Source organism: Grampus griseus, assembly GCF_964374135.1.
Source record: "Grampus griseus genome assembly, chromosome: 15".
Taxonomy (NCBI): Eukaryota; Metazoa; Chordata; class Mammalia; order Artiodactyla; family Delphinidae; genus Grampus; species Grampus griseus.
This window is the reverse complement of record NC_139009.1, coordinates 58,193,781-58,211,066: the sequence shown is the minus strand read 5'-3', so window position 1 is coordinate 58,211,066 and position 17,286 is coordinate 58,193,781. Positions and strand designations below refer to the sequence as shown.

The 17,286-nt window shown below is 43.2% G+C and overlaps 1 protein-coding gene across 4 annotated transcripts in view; it reads left to right on the top strand.

Moving 5' to 3' along the window:
• The window catches only part of AAK1 (AP2 associated kinase 1), a 171,689-nt gene that overhangs the window by 76,233 nt on the left and 78,170 nt on the right, over nucleotides 1-17,286 (top strand). For all 4 annotated transcript variants that reach the window (XM_082671739.1, XM_082671738.1, XM_082671737.1 and 1 more), the window contains exons 4-5: nucleotides 10,816-10,924; nucleotides 12,628-12,770. In XM_082671739.1, the coding sequence (XP_082527865.1) occupies nucleotides 10,816-10,924; nucleotides 12,628-12,770 (252 nt within the window). The remainder of the gene's footprint in view (nucleotides 1-10,815; nucleotides 10,925-12,627; nucleotides 12,771-17,286) is intronic.

The window sequence follows — 17,286 nt, the reverse complement described above, 5'->3', positions numbered from 1 at the left end:
GAATTTTTTTCTCAATTCTTTAGGATGTTCTATATAGACCACCATGTCATCTGCAAATAGAGGCAGTTTTATTTTTTCCTTTCTGATCTGTTTGCCTTTAACTTCCTTCTCTAACGTGATTGCACTTCTCCCTCACTTACTTATTTATTCAATCATTTATTTATATCAGTATGGACTTATGCATATTAATTTTGTCCTTTTTTTTCCCCTTTAACCTATTTGCTATCTTTGGTTCATACTGGGTAATTCCTATTGTTTTATCTTTCAGTTCACTGGTTCTTTCCTTTGTCCCTTCCATTCTGCTGATGAGCCCATCCATTGTACTTTTTACTTCCGTTATTGTATTTTCAGTTCAAAAATTTCCATTTGGTTCTTCTTTAGGTTTTCTGGGTTTTTGATGACACTTCCTGTTTCTTTGCTGAGGCTTTCTATTTGTTCATTTATTTCAAGCATCACCGTAATTGCTGGTTTAAGCATTTTTTGTCACGACTGCTTTAAAATCATAGCTGGATGATTCTGTCTTTTTCGTCATTTTCATTTTGGCATCTATCGATTGCTGGGGTTTTTTCCATGTAGTTTGAGTTCTTCCTAGTTCTTGGTCTGATGAACTATATCAACACTTTCATATTGTGTTATAGATTCTGGATCTTATGTAAACCTTCTGTTTTAACTGTTTTCTGCTCTGGCAGGGGATTGATGGGTTTGGGGAATGCCCTCTTGTTACTACTAGGTGGGGATAGAAGTTCAGGTTTCCATAGGGCCTCTGTTTTTACCCCAGAAGGTGAAAGTTCACCTTCTCATTATTACTGGATTGGGGTGAAAATTCCAGTTTCCCGTTAGGCTTCCACTGATCCTTCCCTGGCTGGGAAGTAGGAGTGCCTTGCTACTGCTCCCCACGTGGCTTCAGTTGACACCATGGTGGTGAGAGTTGGCCTTGTTACCACTTGGTGGTTGTGGAAGTCTTGACTCTCCACTTGACCTCCTCTCACGGCACCTCAGAGATGAAGGTCTTGACTCCCTACTCAGCCGTCTCTGACGTTCCCCACCCTGAAGTGTAGATTGGAGTGATTTGTTGCAGACTCATGAGAATGGAAGTCTAGGCTCTCCACTTGGCCTTTGCTGCCGTGACTGGGGTGGAGCTGCAGGTTTTTTCTGTGGTTTTTGGCTGGAATAGAGCAGTTATTTTCTATGGGTTCTGTCTTACTGGGTTGCCCCTTTTCTGGGTCTGACTGGAGAGAGCAGGCTTTCGTTGGGCTTTTTTGTGTTTTTGTCTGCACCCATTGGTGGTTTCAGTTTGCTGGCTTCTTCAGTTTTCGGTCTGGGAAACGTGAGGCAAAAAGAAAACCCAGACAGCTCACCACCATGTTGTTCCTTGGGTCCCAAAGTTCCTAGCCAGTCTGCCTTCTTCTACTCACATTTCAGATACTCATTATTATGTCTCTCTTATGTATAATGTACAAAATATTCAGGTGTATTTAGCAGGAGGAATAGGGAAAAGTACATCTATTTCATCTTCCCGGAAGCAGAAGTTTTCTGTTTATGCCTTTTAAAAAATAAACACTTTACATCATTTAGTAAGACTTTTGAAGGAAGCAGAGATAAATGCATGTATTCAACTTACTTTTTTTTTTTTTTTTTTTGCGGTACGCGGGCCTCTCACTGTTGTGGCTTCTCCCGTTGCGGAGCACAGGCTCCGGACGCACAGGCTCAGCGGCCATGGCTCACGGGCCCAGCCACTCCGCGGCATGTGGGATCTTCCCAGACCGGGGCACGAACCCGTGTCCCCTGCATCAGCAGGCGGACTCTCAACAACTGCGCCACCAGGGAAGCCCTCGACTTACTTTTTAAAAACAATTTGCTACTATTTTTAATCAGAAGTCCCTATGCAATGTTTTTAACCCGTGCTAGGCTCAGACTTCTGTCAAATAGAGGCCATAACCCCAGCCCTACCTCTCAGAGGTTGTAAGAGTTATGTGTATATAATACATATTATTTGAATTTGCTTGAAAAAGCATTGGCAGGATGAGAGAGAGAAAGAGGAAAGGCAGAAGGGGAAGAAAGAGGGAGGGTTCCCTATAGGGGATGAGGACTGGAGTTGAAAATACTTGTCTACTATGTTTTGCTTTTCGAATGTTAATATGTTACTTATTTTTTTAATTAAATTTTAAGCTGTTTTATAGTCACTTAGATGAGTGAGCAGGGATCCAAAGAGACTTCAGGTTGAGTAGGAACAAGCCATGTTCTATCAACATCATGTCCTCTCTTGGGCAGTTTTGTGGATAGGGAGCTCAGGGAAGCGCCATAGATCCAGTGACTGTGGACTGTAGATCCAGTGACTATGGACTGTATCATTTGGGTAAGGGCACTCACCAGAGATCTGTGAGCAAGATGGAGAGTCTAGGCTGGATGCTAGGTGTAATTGCTACTGTTTATAATGGTTTCTGATCAATGATTTGCTATTAATTTCGAGGGAACTTTCTAAGAAAAAAGCACTGCCGCTTACTGTTAACTTTATGTTATTTTACATTTAATAAGCAACTTGCTTAAAGAAACAGAAGACACATTTATCTCTTATGTGCCTAATATAAAGCTGGAAGATATAACAACTGCATTGGATGATAAAATCAGGATCCAAAATGATCCTTAAAATTAGAGCAATGGACTGATTCTGATGAGATGAAATAGCAAGGTAAGGTCACATGCGTGGATTTTTATTTTCTTCTAATCAACTTTACAACCACAGTTCTGGGAAGGTAGAGATTAAAAGCAGCACAAGTAGAAAAAGACTTAAGCATTTTAGTGGTCAGTTAACTTGATATGAGTGTGTAGTATGATGTGGCTGCCAAAAGAAAAAAGAATGTAATTTTTAGCTGAATTAATAGAAGGTGATAGTGCTGATCTACTTTGCAGGAATCAGACCAGGCCTAGAGTATTTCATTCATTTTCTGGGGCCATTCTTACAAAAAGGACATCGACAAAGCAAAGCGTTTAAACGTGGGAGCAACCAAAATGGTGGTGTGACTAAAAACCATGTCAAAGAAAGTGGGTATGTTTAACCCAGAGACGAAAGAACTTAGAGTCTAAATAATAATATTTCAGTTGTTTGGAAAGTGAAAAAATAGACTAGGCTTATTTTTTTCTGAAGAGGGCAGTCTAGAATCAGGAGGTGGAAGTTTTTAGCTGGATGTAAAGGAGATCAACAGAAAGCGCTGCCTGCAGATGGGCTGAGGGCCCAAGGAAATGACATTAATCTAAGCAAACTTGTCAAAAGGCTATAGCAGGGACTCACACATGGGCTCCCTGGCTGCTCTAGATCAATGCTACTCAAAGGATCTTGTTTTCTTTTTCTTTTTCCCCCTTGTGTGTTTGTTTATGTTATTTTTCCCCCAGCTTGTCATACTACTTTTCTTCATAAATTGAGATAAGATTCATCCTTTTAAATGTAAATATAATTTAAACATAATTCAGTGATTTTTTTATTCACAAGGTCATCCACCCATCATCATTTATCAAATTCCAGAATATTTCTTTCATCACCCCAAAATGAAACCTCACACCCATTAGCAGTCACTCCCCCTTCTCCCTTGCCCCAGTCCCTGGCAACCATTAATCTGCTTTCTGTTGCCTATTCTGGACATTTCTTATAAATGGGCTCATACAGTAAGCTCTTGTGTCTGACATCTTTCACTTAGCATAATATTTTCGAGGTTTATCCATGTTGTAGCATGTATGAGTACTTACTCCTTTTCATGGCTGCATAATGTTCCATTGTCTGGATATACTGCATTTTGTTTATCCTCATGGACATTTGGGGTTTTTTTTTCACTCTTTGGCTATTATGAATAATGCTGTTATAGACATCTGTGTACAAACTTTTGTGAACATAATGTTTCATTTCTCTTGGGTATATATTTAGGGGTGAAATTGCAAGGTAAGATGGTAACTACTTTTTGAGAAAATGCCGAACTATTTTCTATAGAAGCTGCACTATTTACATTCCTACCAGCAGTGTATGAAGATTCCAATCTCTGTATACTTGCTGACGTTTTTTATTGTTTCTTTTTTTGATTATAGCCATTCCAGTGGTTATGAAGTGATAATCTCATTATGGTTTTGATTTGCATTTTCCTGGTGATTAATGGTGTTGAGCATCTTTCGATGTGTTTATCATATGCTCTTTGGAAAAATGTCTATTCTGATCCTTTACCAATTTTTACATTGGGTTGTCTTTTTATTGTTGAGTTTTAAGAGTTCTTTATATAGACTGGACATTGGATTCTTTTTTTTGGCCGTGCCACGTGGCTTGTGGGATTTTGGTTCCCTGACCAGGGATCGAACCCATGCCCCCTGCAGTGGAAGCACGGAATCCTAACCACTGGACCTCCAGGGAATTCCCATGGATACTGGATTCTTATCAGATGTATGATTTGCAGATCATTCTTTGCAGTTTCTTTTCACTTTCTTGATAGTGTCCTTTGAAGCACAGAAGTTTTTAATTTTGATGAAGTGAAGTTTATTTTTTCTTTGACTGCTTGTGCTTTAGGTGTCATATCTAAGAACCATTGCCTAATCCAACATCATGAAGATTTGCATATGTATTTTCTTTGAGGAGTTTTTAGATTTGTGGTCCATTTTTGTTACTGAACTCAAGTTCAGCTGCTCACTGCTCAAAAGCCAATAATCAAGAGGCAAGTGTCAATAGAAAGGGAAGGTGCTTTAATCAGAAAAAGCCAGCAATCTGGGGGGAAGGTGGACTCATGTCCCGAGGGCAACTCCGAAGATTCTGCTCAGTCATGGCAGTTTTTTTTTTTTTTGGCTGCGTTGGGTCTTTGTCGCTGAGCGCGGGCTTTCTCTTGTTGCAGTGAGCGGGGGCTACTCTTCATTGCGGTGCATGGGCTTCTCATTGCGGTGGCTTCTTTTGTTCCGGAGCATGGGCTCTAGGCACATGGGCTTCAGTAGTTGCAGCACGCAGGCTCAGTAGTTGTGGCTCGCGGACTCTAGAGCACAGGCTCAGAAGTTGTGGCACGTGGGCTTAGTTGCTCCGCAGCATGTGGGATCTTCCCGGTCCAGGGCTCGAACCCGTGTCCCCTGCACTGGCAGGTGGATTCTTAACCACTGCGCCACCAGGGAAGTCCCCATGAGGGTTTTTAAAGAGAAAATGGTGAGGGGAAGAATCTCAGTGAATCATCGAGGCAGGAGGTTGGGTTCTGCATCATTCTCCATTGCATGCAGGCTGGCTGACTCTCTCTTCAGATGTTATCTTGCCCGTATGATCTGCCTGCAGGATTGCTAAGGGGACTGTTGGGGGTAAAGAGCTGGTCATTCTTAATTCTTCATTCTTACTTCTTTTTATCTAGGAAAAGAATCAACAGGTTAATTAGGTTCTTTCAAGGTTGGAGGGGAACAGAAATGGACAAACAGGAAAGGGGCAAAAGAGCTGCTTTCAGATCCCCACTGTCTAACATCATTCCATTTCTGTGGGATTAGGGGTGAAGGTCTATCTTCTGTAACTTCTTCATGCTGACATAGGGTGCCGTATTCTCAGAGTGGAAGATGTCAACATGGGTCTGCAGCATCTCTTTGCTGACAATTTTAGTTGGCCACTTACATATTACAGGCAGAACAAACTACAATTATTTTGATGCCCACAGAGATATAGATTATTATGAGCAGTAATGTTAATCCCATTCTCTTTGAGGCCAGTTCTCGGAAGTGTGCTAGCCACAGATTCAGTACTGCTCAAGGTGGTACAGCTTGTGTCATGGCTACAGCCTGGTTATCATGCAGTTAGCTTTGTTCCTCTGGTGGCAGTTGTAGTATCTGTAAACAACTCAGGAATGTGCATCAGACACTGACTCTATGACTCTGTTGTCCTACTCATTAACTGCTCAGTTTTGTAGTTGGTGGGGCCTACAGGGTTCTGCTCGGTTCCATTTTAGGTTAATTTCAGTTTGTGATGTGAGATAGGAATCCAACTTCATTCTTTTGCATGTAGATATCCAGTTGTCCCAGCACCATTTTTTGAGAAGACTTTTCTCTTCCACATTCAGTTGTCTTGGCACCCTTGTCAAAAATCAATTGGCCATAAATGTACAGGTGCTACACTAAAGATCTTGTGCCAGAATGTAAGTCAATGAACTGCTTCTCTCATAGGTAAAGTCTCACTAGGAAAAGGAAAAAGTCATCTTAGTGACCTGATTGATTTACGTCCCGGAGTGAGCTCCTTATTTCCTTGTGGACTGGCTTCTACCTAGAAAATGTTTGTGGAACACATTTTGAGTAGCACTCCTCTAAATCTTTGGTACGTTAACTGCCACTGCCCAGGAGTACCCCAGGCTCTATCCCAGAGCTACTAGATTAGAATCTGTTTGTAAACAGAATCCCTAGGTGATTCAATGCTTATTAAAGTTTGAGCAACATGCCTCTAGAATCAGACTCTAAATGACTTTAAAGATCTATTCAGTAAGTAGAGGATTAATTAATGAGTAAGACTTGGAAAAGGGAGAATAAATGTGATTGTAGGCAGGATTATATCTGGGACTTATGTAATAGAAACCCATAAGGGCCCCAGATATGTTGCCTTCGGTAGAACTCCAGGGCCAGTCCAGATCTCAAAGCGTTTCTCTTCACTACTGCACTGGACTTGATATCGTTTTTGTTTGTTTGTGAATTATAAAGAGTTACAAAGGAAATGTAGACTTATAAAGGAGAGTTACAAAGGAAATTTAGAGTTACAAAGGAAATTTTCCTAAAATTTAGGCAATTTTAGAGAAGGCAGGTGGGGAATAGTAAGGCCAAAGACTTTTACAAAGCAACTTTGGGAGAGAGAAACTAATTCCAGGCCTTAGAACTGCTTTCCTTCATCCTTAAGTTAATAAGAAGCTGCACTTTGGGTAAAAGTGTCTGTGGAATCGTAGTGTGATTCTAGAAGTTGGCAACAATAGTGCCGAGTCATAAACTCAGAAACCATCGACTATTCGGAGGGTCAAAACAGGTAAATATACCTCTTTGGAAGCTTACTGTATGCAAATGCAGACACTGTCAGCATCAGGAATTTGCAGGAATTTGTCATGCTGACATTCCAAGGAAGGGTGACCTGAGCAAAAGACATATAAGAAAATTAGTTACATACTATAACTCATTTTACTATTTTAAGGTGAGTGACATTATTGATGTGCTACTTAGAACGCTATCTTCTTTGTTTTCTTGAACATAAATATAAAGGCTTTTATAGATGTACTTAGGAATTGAGTCCTCTGCTTTCTTATAAGGCTTTAAGATTCTTAGGTAGGAATTTCCTGCTGCAGGAATTTTGAAGCTCGGGATAGAATACTGTTTTTGCTACAAGCACCATTAATTCGGACCACAGATAAACTTGAAATGTGTGGTCATCTGTAGGATCTGGGTAGAAGGCCTCATTTTCAAATGGTACTTTTTGTATGTGTTTGTGAAAAAAGTTTTTCATCACTTCAAGCATTTGACTATGAAAGTTAATAAGCTAACTACAAACACTTTAAATATCTATTCAGTAAAGCAGGTCTTCTAATAACATGTTTATCCATGTGGTTTAATGTTAATTTTAAAATAAAGTCTAAAATGACAATACAAGTCTTTAGACTTATCACTGCTTCCATGATTTAATGTAATATAAACTGATCTAATCCATAGTTTAACTGAACATTCCCCACTCCCCTGAAAATCAGAGTTTGACTTATACTCATCATGTAGACTTTTATCTCAATTCTCCAAATAATACTTGTAGCCGAGGGCATCAGAGCATCTTCCTTATATCCTGCCTTTTCCTGAGTAAACCGGTAGTAACTGAGGTGCCTCTATGCGGGTTCCATCCCAGACCTCTACGTCCATTCATTCTGTTCTGTAAGCCTGGGGCTGGTCTTTTAACTAAAGCCAGGGAAAGCTTGGACATCCTTTGGTATGTTGCTGTTGAGAAGTGCTGTCACACTGCCCGTGAATGTGAGTCTATCTCAGCTTGTAGTAAGATTTTCTCTTGACCTTTTCTACATTTCACAGCCATTCAAACAGATCTTCTCTATCAGTTCTAAACCAGTGGCATCCTAAAATCAGAGACGTCGCTGTGTCGTCAAGTTGTTAAAAGTAAAATGCCATCGTCTCCCTCCAAAGAGGCGGTCTTTTCTGCTTGGACATATCTCAGGATCTCTGCGGAAGACACAACGAACAGGAATTTGGGCGTGGACTGATCAGCCAGCATCTTGGCAGAGTGTTCTAGGATGCCATCTGCAGATGTTAATTATCCAGTTTGGGTCCTCTAATAGCTCTTGACCTCCTCTTGGCTCTATCAGTTGCTTCTTATTTTCCTTCCAGATTCTTATTTATTCCTCTTGGGATGAGACAAACTCAGAGGCAACATTGCTGATTCTTTTTCAAACAGCTAAATGTAGAAACATTAGTCTTTCATTCCTTCTTGTGGACATTTGGAGGACATGATCTGCTGCTGCATTTTGGTTTCAAAGAAATTCTCTCCACTTCTTCCTACTTCTAGGACTGTGTAAATGGAAACAAATTCTAGAAGAGCTGATAAGACTGAAAAGCAGAAGGATAGTCCTCTAAAACATGAGCCCTGAAATCACTTTCTGTTTAGAGAAACTTGAATTCTAGAGGCTGCTTTTCTGCCTCATCATCTCCCTTGTCTGTTATCCAAAACAGTTGCTCTAAGCCTTTTATTTCTCTCATCAAGCTTCTTTCTCATTCCCTAACACTTTGAAGATGATCTTGTGCTCTACCAAAAACAGAACAATAGATCTGAACTTCCTCAAATTCCCTTTTTTTTCCCCCAGCCTTAAACCAATATGCATGACCATCCTTATTTCCTTCCTGCTTGCCAGGAAAGAAATGTCTTTGAAAGATCAGTCCCTTTAACAGTGCTCCTAATTCCTTCCCTTTTCTACCTGCAGGACTTTGTTCGCTCAGTTATCCTCATCCTCTCCTGTATCTTAAAGCACCTTTTTGCCCTGGCTCCTTTCACTCTCCAGTGCTCAATCCTCTCCCATCCTAAAACTTCTTTCCCTCAGTGCTTCTCCGCTTTTAAGCTCAAAATGTCCTGAAAGAATCTCCCGTAGCCACTGGCTCTGCGTATTCCACTCCCATTCTTCGCAAGTCCAGCTCCGTTCTTACTTCACTTTATTCCTTTTACAAAACTGTTCTTGCCTAGATGTCCAGCGACTTCCCAGTCGCCAGTAGAAGCAATCACGTCTTTACCTTTGGTCTGCCTTTCTGAGGCAATAGTCATTCTTAATCCTTCACTCAGAGGAAAGTTCTAAGGAGTTTTAACTTGGATGCTCAGAGTTCAGGTGTGTTGGTTGGATACTGTGAGGCTTCCTCTTGTTTGGGTATGTACTTTGAGATTAAAAGAGACCGTATCACTTTGAACACTGAGTCTCCAGTTAGTGTGGTGGTGGCTCAAGTTGCCGCATTTGTGTGCTGACTCTTACAGAACCACGTTTCCCACCTTCGTCCTCCCATTTCTTTTATTAAACAAAGAAAAACAATTTATTAAAACTAGTTAAAAAATAAAACCTTGGGACTTCCCTGGTGACGCAGTGGTTGAGAATCCGCCTGGCAATGCAGGGGACACGGGTTCGAGGCCTGGTCTGGGAAGATCCCACCTGCCGTGGAGCAACTGAGCCCGTGCGCCACAACTACTGAGCCCGCATGCCACAACTACTGAGCCCACGTACTCTAGGGCCCACGTGCTGCAACTACTGAGCCCGCGTGCTACAACTACTGAAGCCCGCGCGCCTAGAGCCCGTGCTCTGCAACAAGAGAAGCCACCACAATGAGAAGCCCGTGCACCGCAACGAAGAGTAGCCCCTGCTCGCCCCAACTAGAGAAAGCCTGCGCGCAGCAACAAAGCCAAATGCAGCCAAAAATAAATAAATAAATGTATTAAAAAAATAAAATAAAACCTTACTTTGTGCATAAATCCCGTTGCCCAACTTGCTTGGTTTTTGCTCACTAATGACCTTAGATTTTGAACATCATCATTACAAAGATTTGCCTCTATGGATGTTGAAATACCAGACTGAGGGATGAGGCAACTTCCAGTGTCTAAATGGGTCCTGACACATGGGAGGTGCTCAATAAGTATTTGTTGAAAAATTAATTCCACAAGCAGCTCTGAGAGATGCAGTTCCAACCGGAGAGCTGGAAACATAACCCATCTTATATCCCAGTTGGTTGGCTTGAAAGACTTAATTGTGAGCAAAATGCTTAGGTCTGGATGCCATTGTAGTCCCTTCAAAACTTTAAAAAGCAGTTATGCTTTTCATATATTTCCTAGAGGGAGAAAAACAGTACGAATAGTTTAAAAGTCAAGTTGAGTTCACTTGTGTTCCTACAACCAGGAAAAAAATCAGTTTCATTTTTCTGAATTAAAAATTCACATATTTAAATAGTTCATGCTGTCGCTCTCCTGTTAGCCCCTCTGCAGTGTTTCCGGAGATGGGAAACATTTCCGGAGATGGAAAATTTGCTTCTGGTTTATGTGGAGCGCTGATGCCGTGAGCAAGTAGGCACCGTGTGTGCATTTGGTTCTAGAATTTAGTTCAGGAGAGCGTTATGGTTTAGAAGGGTTGCAGAATTGCTATTGAAGAGCTGACCGTGAATCTCATAGACCAGCGGAAACCTGCTCTTGACCCTGCCCCTTAGTCTTGTCTCTCTTCACTGTTAGTGTTGTCTCTGTGTATTTAAGTTATCTGGGCTAATGGAAAAGCCTGGCTCGTTCTATCTCTACTGGTGTCTGTAACGGATAATTTATTTCTCAACTCTTCTTTACAGAGGGACCTGTCGGGGCACAAGAACATCGTGGGTTACATTGACTCCAGTATCAACAATGTGAGTAGCGGTGACGTGTGGGAAGTGCTCATTCTGATGGACTTCTGCAGGGGTAAGTATATGCGCCATACGTTAAGCTCTCGTTTCTCTAGCACTTTGATTGTCAGGGGTGTGGGGTCATTTCAGTTAATGTGCACTGTACTCTAACATGTGTTGTTCCAGTTTTAAAGATTGGAAAACGAAGAGGCTAAAAGATACAGAGCCCTCTGTCACTTCTTGGTTATTCTTACAATGGCGAGCATCAGTGGCACAAATAATTCAGAGTGGTAGATATTACAAAACTCTACTTTTGTTAGGTTTGGGAAGGTTTGGTGCTTGTATATGAATACGAATGTATGAGAATGAGAATGAATATGTTCTTTGTGATGCTTTAAAACAAATGATGAAGGTACATAATAAAGACCCAACTCCAGATAGACTAAGGGAACAGTTCAGCTTCCCTCACTCGTGTGTTCTCTTCTCCACCCACACCACCATCCTCGCATTAGGGGGTAAAAGAATCCTTTTCGTCTAATGGAAATGACCCTGCTCTTCTTGCTGGAGATCTGTGATTGCCAGGAAGGCTACATTCAGATGTTGCTGCCATTAACAGTAGAGTCAAGTAGTTGAAAGCTCAGAGTTTCAAGCAGTATTTATCTTGGGAACCCAGACTGTAGCATGAATTTATTTGGAGTTGACTGCATTTCATACAGCTATTGTTCGGAGGTTTGGCTTTTTTGGTCTAAGCAGCTGTCACTTACATTCTTGGGTCATTGTCTCACTGTTTGGTGCCCAGTTTTGTAAGCACCCTTAGTTCCACTAACACGTTCCTTGCCTTTACAGATACTGTCCATAAATTAAATATGTTAGTAATGCTTAAAATGTGATGTTAACCGACAGTTTCAGCCTTCGCGGTAACAGCTGCTAACCTGATTTTGTAAAATACTACCACATTTCGGGGCTTCCCCGGTGGCGCAGTGGTTGAGAGTCGGCCTGCCGATGCAGGGGACGCGGGTTCGTGACCCGGTCCGGGAAGACCCCACATGCCGCGGAGCGGCTGGGCCCGTGAGCCATGGCCGCTGAACCTGTGCGTCCGGAGCCTGTGCTCCGCAACGGGAGAGGCCACAGCAGTGAGAGGCCCGCGTACCGCAAAAAAAAAATACTACCACATTTGAACTTGACAGTTTGTCTCCTCCTCCTCTTCCTTTTTGGACAGTAAAATGTTTAGAGACGAGGCAGTAGGAGAGTCCAGGGAGCTGGATAATTTTCTAAGCGAGGTCGTCAGTCTTTCGGTCCTAGAGATTAAATGTTGGTGTAGCATTTCTGCAGACCAGGCAGCAAGCAGTAAAGCCAGAGAGACCAAGCTGTTTCTAAAATACAGACTGTCAAACTGCCTTCTTCCTCCACCCGGGGTCTGTTGTGCAATCTGATTCTTACTGAAAGATACAGCAGATTGAACCTGTGGCCTCATCCAATGCACAACAGGGACAGTATAACCAGGCAACTAGAGCCAGGACCATATTGTCAGTTCTGCTACTAATCTTGAAGACAGAATGAGGGCAGCTCACATCTGGGCTGCTTTATGTAATGAAGAAACTGTTTTGACGCCATAGAAAACAAGTCCCGGGCTGGGAATCAAGATACCGGGGTTTAGTCGTGGCTCAGCCAGTGATGGGCTGAGTCCAGGTTGCTCCTCTGTGGACAGCTTTTCATGCTCGTGGTTAAGTGATGGGTCTGAATGTTAATAACCTTTCCTCTGCTCTGCACCCCTCTCAGGAGGCCAGGTGGTCAACCTGATGAACCAGCGCCTGCAAACAGGTTTTACAGAGAATGAAGTACTCCAGATATTTTGTGACACCTGTGAAGCTGTTGCCCGCCTGCATCAGTGCAAAACTCCTATTATCCACCGTGACCTGAAGGTAACAGATCACCATTAAGTGCATTCTTATGGAGTATTTTCTGTCTGCCCCAGGAATGGGGTAGATGTTATGGGGATGTGAGAAAAGCGTAAGGCATGGTACCAGATTCTAAGCTTACATTCTGCTTGGGGAGAGAAAGTACAAAGAAAAAAATAAATAGCAGAACAGTACAGTACAATATAGCTATCAATTTTATTAAGTAGCTTTCAGAAATTCTTTATAATCATCAAATGCCTGAACACATCTTTTTTGTTTTTCCTGATAAACTCCCAAATTCACTTTTCCAGGGTCAGAAAAAGTAATATGCTAATTTGAAATTTATAAAAAGTGGTGCTTGATCTTTAAAGTCTATTTCATACTTTGTAAAATCCATTAATTGGTGATTTGAAAAATTTGTCCTACTAATTACCATCCCCTTGCACTGGGCCTTTCGTACTGTAGTCACTTGACAATGTTCGTTGAATGGAATTGGCACCCAGTTAGGATTCACTAGCATCTCTGGAGCACTGACAATGTGCCACGTATTCTATTAGACACTTTATGTGCACTGTCTCTTGGGAGGGAGACATTCTTCTTTGCATTTTTTTTTTTTGCGATACGCGGGCCTCTGGCCTCTCCCGTTGCAGAGCACAGGCTCCGGACGCGCAGGCTCAGCGGCCGTGGCTCACGGGCCCAGCCGCTCCACGGCACGTGGGATCTTCCCAGACCAGGGCACGAACCCATGTCCCCTGCATCGGCAGGCGGACTCTCAACCACTGCGCCACCAGGGAAGCCCTCTTCTTTGCATTTTATGTTTGGGGAAACTCAGGAGCTGAGAGGTTATGTGATTTGACTAAGGTCATATAACTAGGAAGAAGCAGTACCAGAATTTGAATCCAGCTCTTCTGATTCTAAGTTACAGTTTCTTTTCATTATACTTATGTTTCGAGAAACATGCTTCACGGCTAATATTTGCATCACTGTCCTCTAGTGTGCTTGTTAAATGCAGGCTACTGGGTTCCCCGCTGAATCTTTTGGGCTATAATTTTTGTGATGGTACCAGGGAAGCCCAGGAGTTTTTATCTTAGGCACCCCAGGTGGTTTTTGTATATTCTAAAGTTTGAGGATCATAGCTACATACTAGCGTTTCTGTTCTGAGGGTGTTTTTTAGTTTATTTGTTTGTTTGTTTCTTTAATTAAGATACCATAAAATTCACTCTTTTAAAATGTACAATTTGGTGGATTTTAGTATATTTACAAGGCTGTGCAACCATAACCACTGTCTAATTCCAGAAAATTTCATCATCCCCCCAAAAAATCCTGTATTCATTAGGGGTCACTCCTCATTCTCCCCTTGTCCCAGCCCCTGGCAACCACTAATCTACTTTCTGTTGCTTATTCTGGACATTTCATCTAAATGGGCTTGTACAGTATGTGACCTCTTTCATAAGCATAGTGTTTTCAAGGTTCGTCTATGTTGTAGCATATATCAGGACTTCATTCCTTTTTGTTATAACATTCCATTTTGTGGATATATCACATTTTGGTTATTCAGCAGTTGGTGGACGTTTGAGTTGTTTCTACTTTGGCTATTATGAATAAGGCTACTATGAAGATTCATATACTAGTTTTCATGTGGGCATATGTTTTCAGTTCGCTTGGGTACATACTTAGGAGTGGAATTGCTGGGTCATACGGTAACTCTAATTTTTTGAGGAACTGCCACACCGTTTTCCAAAGTGGCTGCGTTATTTTACATCCCACCAGCAACATATGCAGTTTCCGATTTCTTCACACTGACCTAACACTTGTCATTGTCCTGTTTTATTTTCCCACCCTAGTGAGTATGAAGGCTCCAACAGCCTTAGACAGCCTTCTCCAGTGTGCTTCTGCGCACAGTCAGCCCCTTTTCTGAGTGGAGCGAGGAGGATACATCTCAGTGAATATTATAAGCCTCACATCGTACAAGTACATAGTTCTGTGGGGACAGTGCAGATACAACATGGTTCCTATGCTCATCATGTTAAAGGACTGGTGAGAGAATGTAAATGAAAGATTTGGAATTGAAACCTAAATAAGTGAAATACAAAACTTTATAGAACAAAGTGATGAATGGAAGAGATTCAAGTGGCTTAATATGTGGTCAGATAGTGGGATCTGGCAATGGTGATTGGAGCCTTCTGGAAAAGTCGGATTTTGAAGGACTGGTGGGATATAGGTGGTCACAGAGAGGATGAAGGGCATTTCAGGCAGAGAGCAGAGCCCGAGAACTGCCGAGAGAAGGGAACAAGAAGGCATTTGAAGATGAGGAGATAGGTAAGGGCTTGGTACCTGGCCAGTTACAGACCAGGCTAGAGTGACTGCAGGCCACTGCTCTAAGAATATAATGACACTTTATTTTTTTTATTGAAATATAGTTGATTTACAATGTTGTATTAGTTTCAGGTTTTGACAGTTTATTTCTGGTTGCCTTAACCATGAGTGAAATTCTTGGGCGTGTTAGCATGTATTTCAAAATAGGCAGTGGTACCAACATTTTAGGACCTGACCTTTCTCCCTGCCACCTGCCTTGGAGAAGAGTTCATGAGGGGCAAAGGAAAGGGGGAGAAGTGTGGCCCAGCTGCACCAGCACTGCTTCTGTGACCGTATGAGCTCAGGTTTCTCCAGAGCCCCATTCTCCCCCCGGGTCAGATGGGGTTCGATTTTATGTTGGAACTCAGATTGTATAGCACAGTAACTTGTACCGACTGAACTGTAAGCTCTGTGAGTGATGAGCCTCCTTCGCGTTGCCAGGTGCGCAGGGCACGTTGCTCTCCCTGTCTCGTTCTCCTGCCTATGCATTTGCCTCCTCTGTGACTGTCTCTTCCCATGACCCCTGTGCAGCGTGTTCTCCGGGCTCCTCAGACTCCTTGGTTGCTCCTCTTATCACTTAGCCTCAGAGCCGCAGCTTCCTCGTCTGTAAGGTGGAGACAACAACGCCAGCCTTGTTAGGGTCAGGGTGAGGCTAAAGGAGAACATGCATGTCAGTGTGCAGGCGCATCCTTGGCGTAGAAGATCCTGAGCGGGCACCCAGGGAGGTGAGAGCAAGGGAAGAGACCAAGAGGGCCATTGAGCATCCTTTTAGAGAGTGCTACTCCCATGGTAAACAAAATCTTCCTTTATTGTAACTTTTTTCAACATTTGTTGGATTAAACGGGGCCTAAATGATAATCATTTCATACCTGTAAATAGCACCTGCCCAGTTTACCCATTCCCAGCTTATTAGTGCTGCTGTGAGGCGGTGGAGAAGCGTCACCCATGATGGGAACCTGAGGCACAGAGCTCAGTGTCTTGCCTGGGGACACGGTCGGTGGTTGGTCTCAAGCAGCCAGAGCCTCTTCTTTCACTGCTCTGAACAGCCTGTGAGATGTCTCAGCAGAGAAACTCAGAGCAAACTGGAATCTGAGGGTAAGGCCGGGGCACAAGCGAGTGGCTGCCATGCTCTCTTCCTCAGCCCCTGCCCTTTGCCCCTCCGTCCCCCAGGGCTGGGCACACAGTAGTTGTGTTCAGTCAGTATTGAAGACCATCAGGTGTGCTGCTGGTTCGCCAGTAGTTGTTCAGGAGACTTTGTTTCCCTTTCTCCTTGACCTTGGAAATAAGGAGTATAAATAGGGGCCCCTGGGAGGAGGCCTTGACTGTGATTGTTCTAGAGGAGTCCTGTTGCTGTTGATTTTAGGCGTTGACTCCCGGTTGTTTTGCTGAAGCTTTCCCAAATTCCCCAAATCTTACACTCATTGCCATCTGGAGGCTTTTGTTAGCATGTTAGATCCTGTTGACTTCTACTACTGTGTGCTTGGTGGGCAGTCACATCGCCTGCCGCACTGCCAACTTCCTAGGCAGGCGTGAAAAGTCCCCGTGTGCTTCCTGTTTGCCCTGGCTCTGTCATTGCATCACAGGGCCTTGGCCGCTCAGAGCTCCCTGTCGTGGCTGGAACCAGCCAGCACAGTGCTAGCCGTAGCCAGGGCCAAGAAGTCCTTTGTTGTCCTCTTGGCCAGATAACGTGCTGGTGGCTGGTCTCCCGGTTGCTCCCCTATGAGCGACGTCTCCCTGGGCGACCAGGCGCCTCAGGAGTGGTCTGTGGGGCACAGGAGGGAGCACAGGCCAGACTGGCTGTAGGGCCCCGTGTTGAGCCAGTGTCACCCTCTGCAGCGGCCAGCTTGGTCACACGCGGAACTGAGAAAGGACCCTCTTGCCCTCCCTACCACGTGTGTGGTCTTTCTTGCAAGTTCCAGAGGGGAAATAAGCTGAAAGCGGTCCCTGTCCTTAAGCAGCTTATGTTCTAAAAATAACCATGACAGAAGTTCTGGTCTTTATTGAAAGTCTCTCCTCCAGTACATAGTTTTAACATTTTCATTATTTCCCCCATTGTTTAATTGCCGTCTCTCTGAAGAATGATAGAGGTCATTCCTGCAGATCATGGGGTGTCGTAGACCTGGGACAGTCACGTTAGGCAGCCCTTTCTTTTTACCAACGGCGAAGCCTCTGCCTAGAAAGGCCG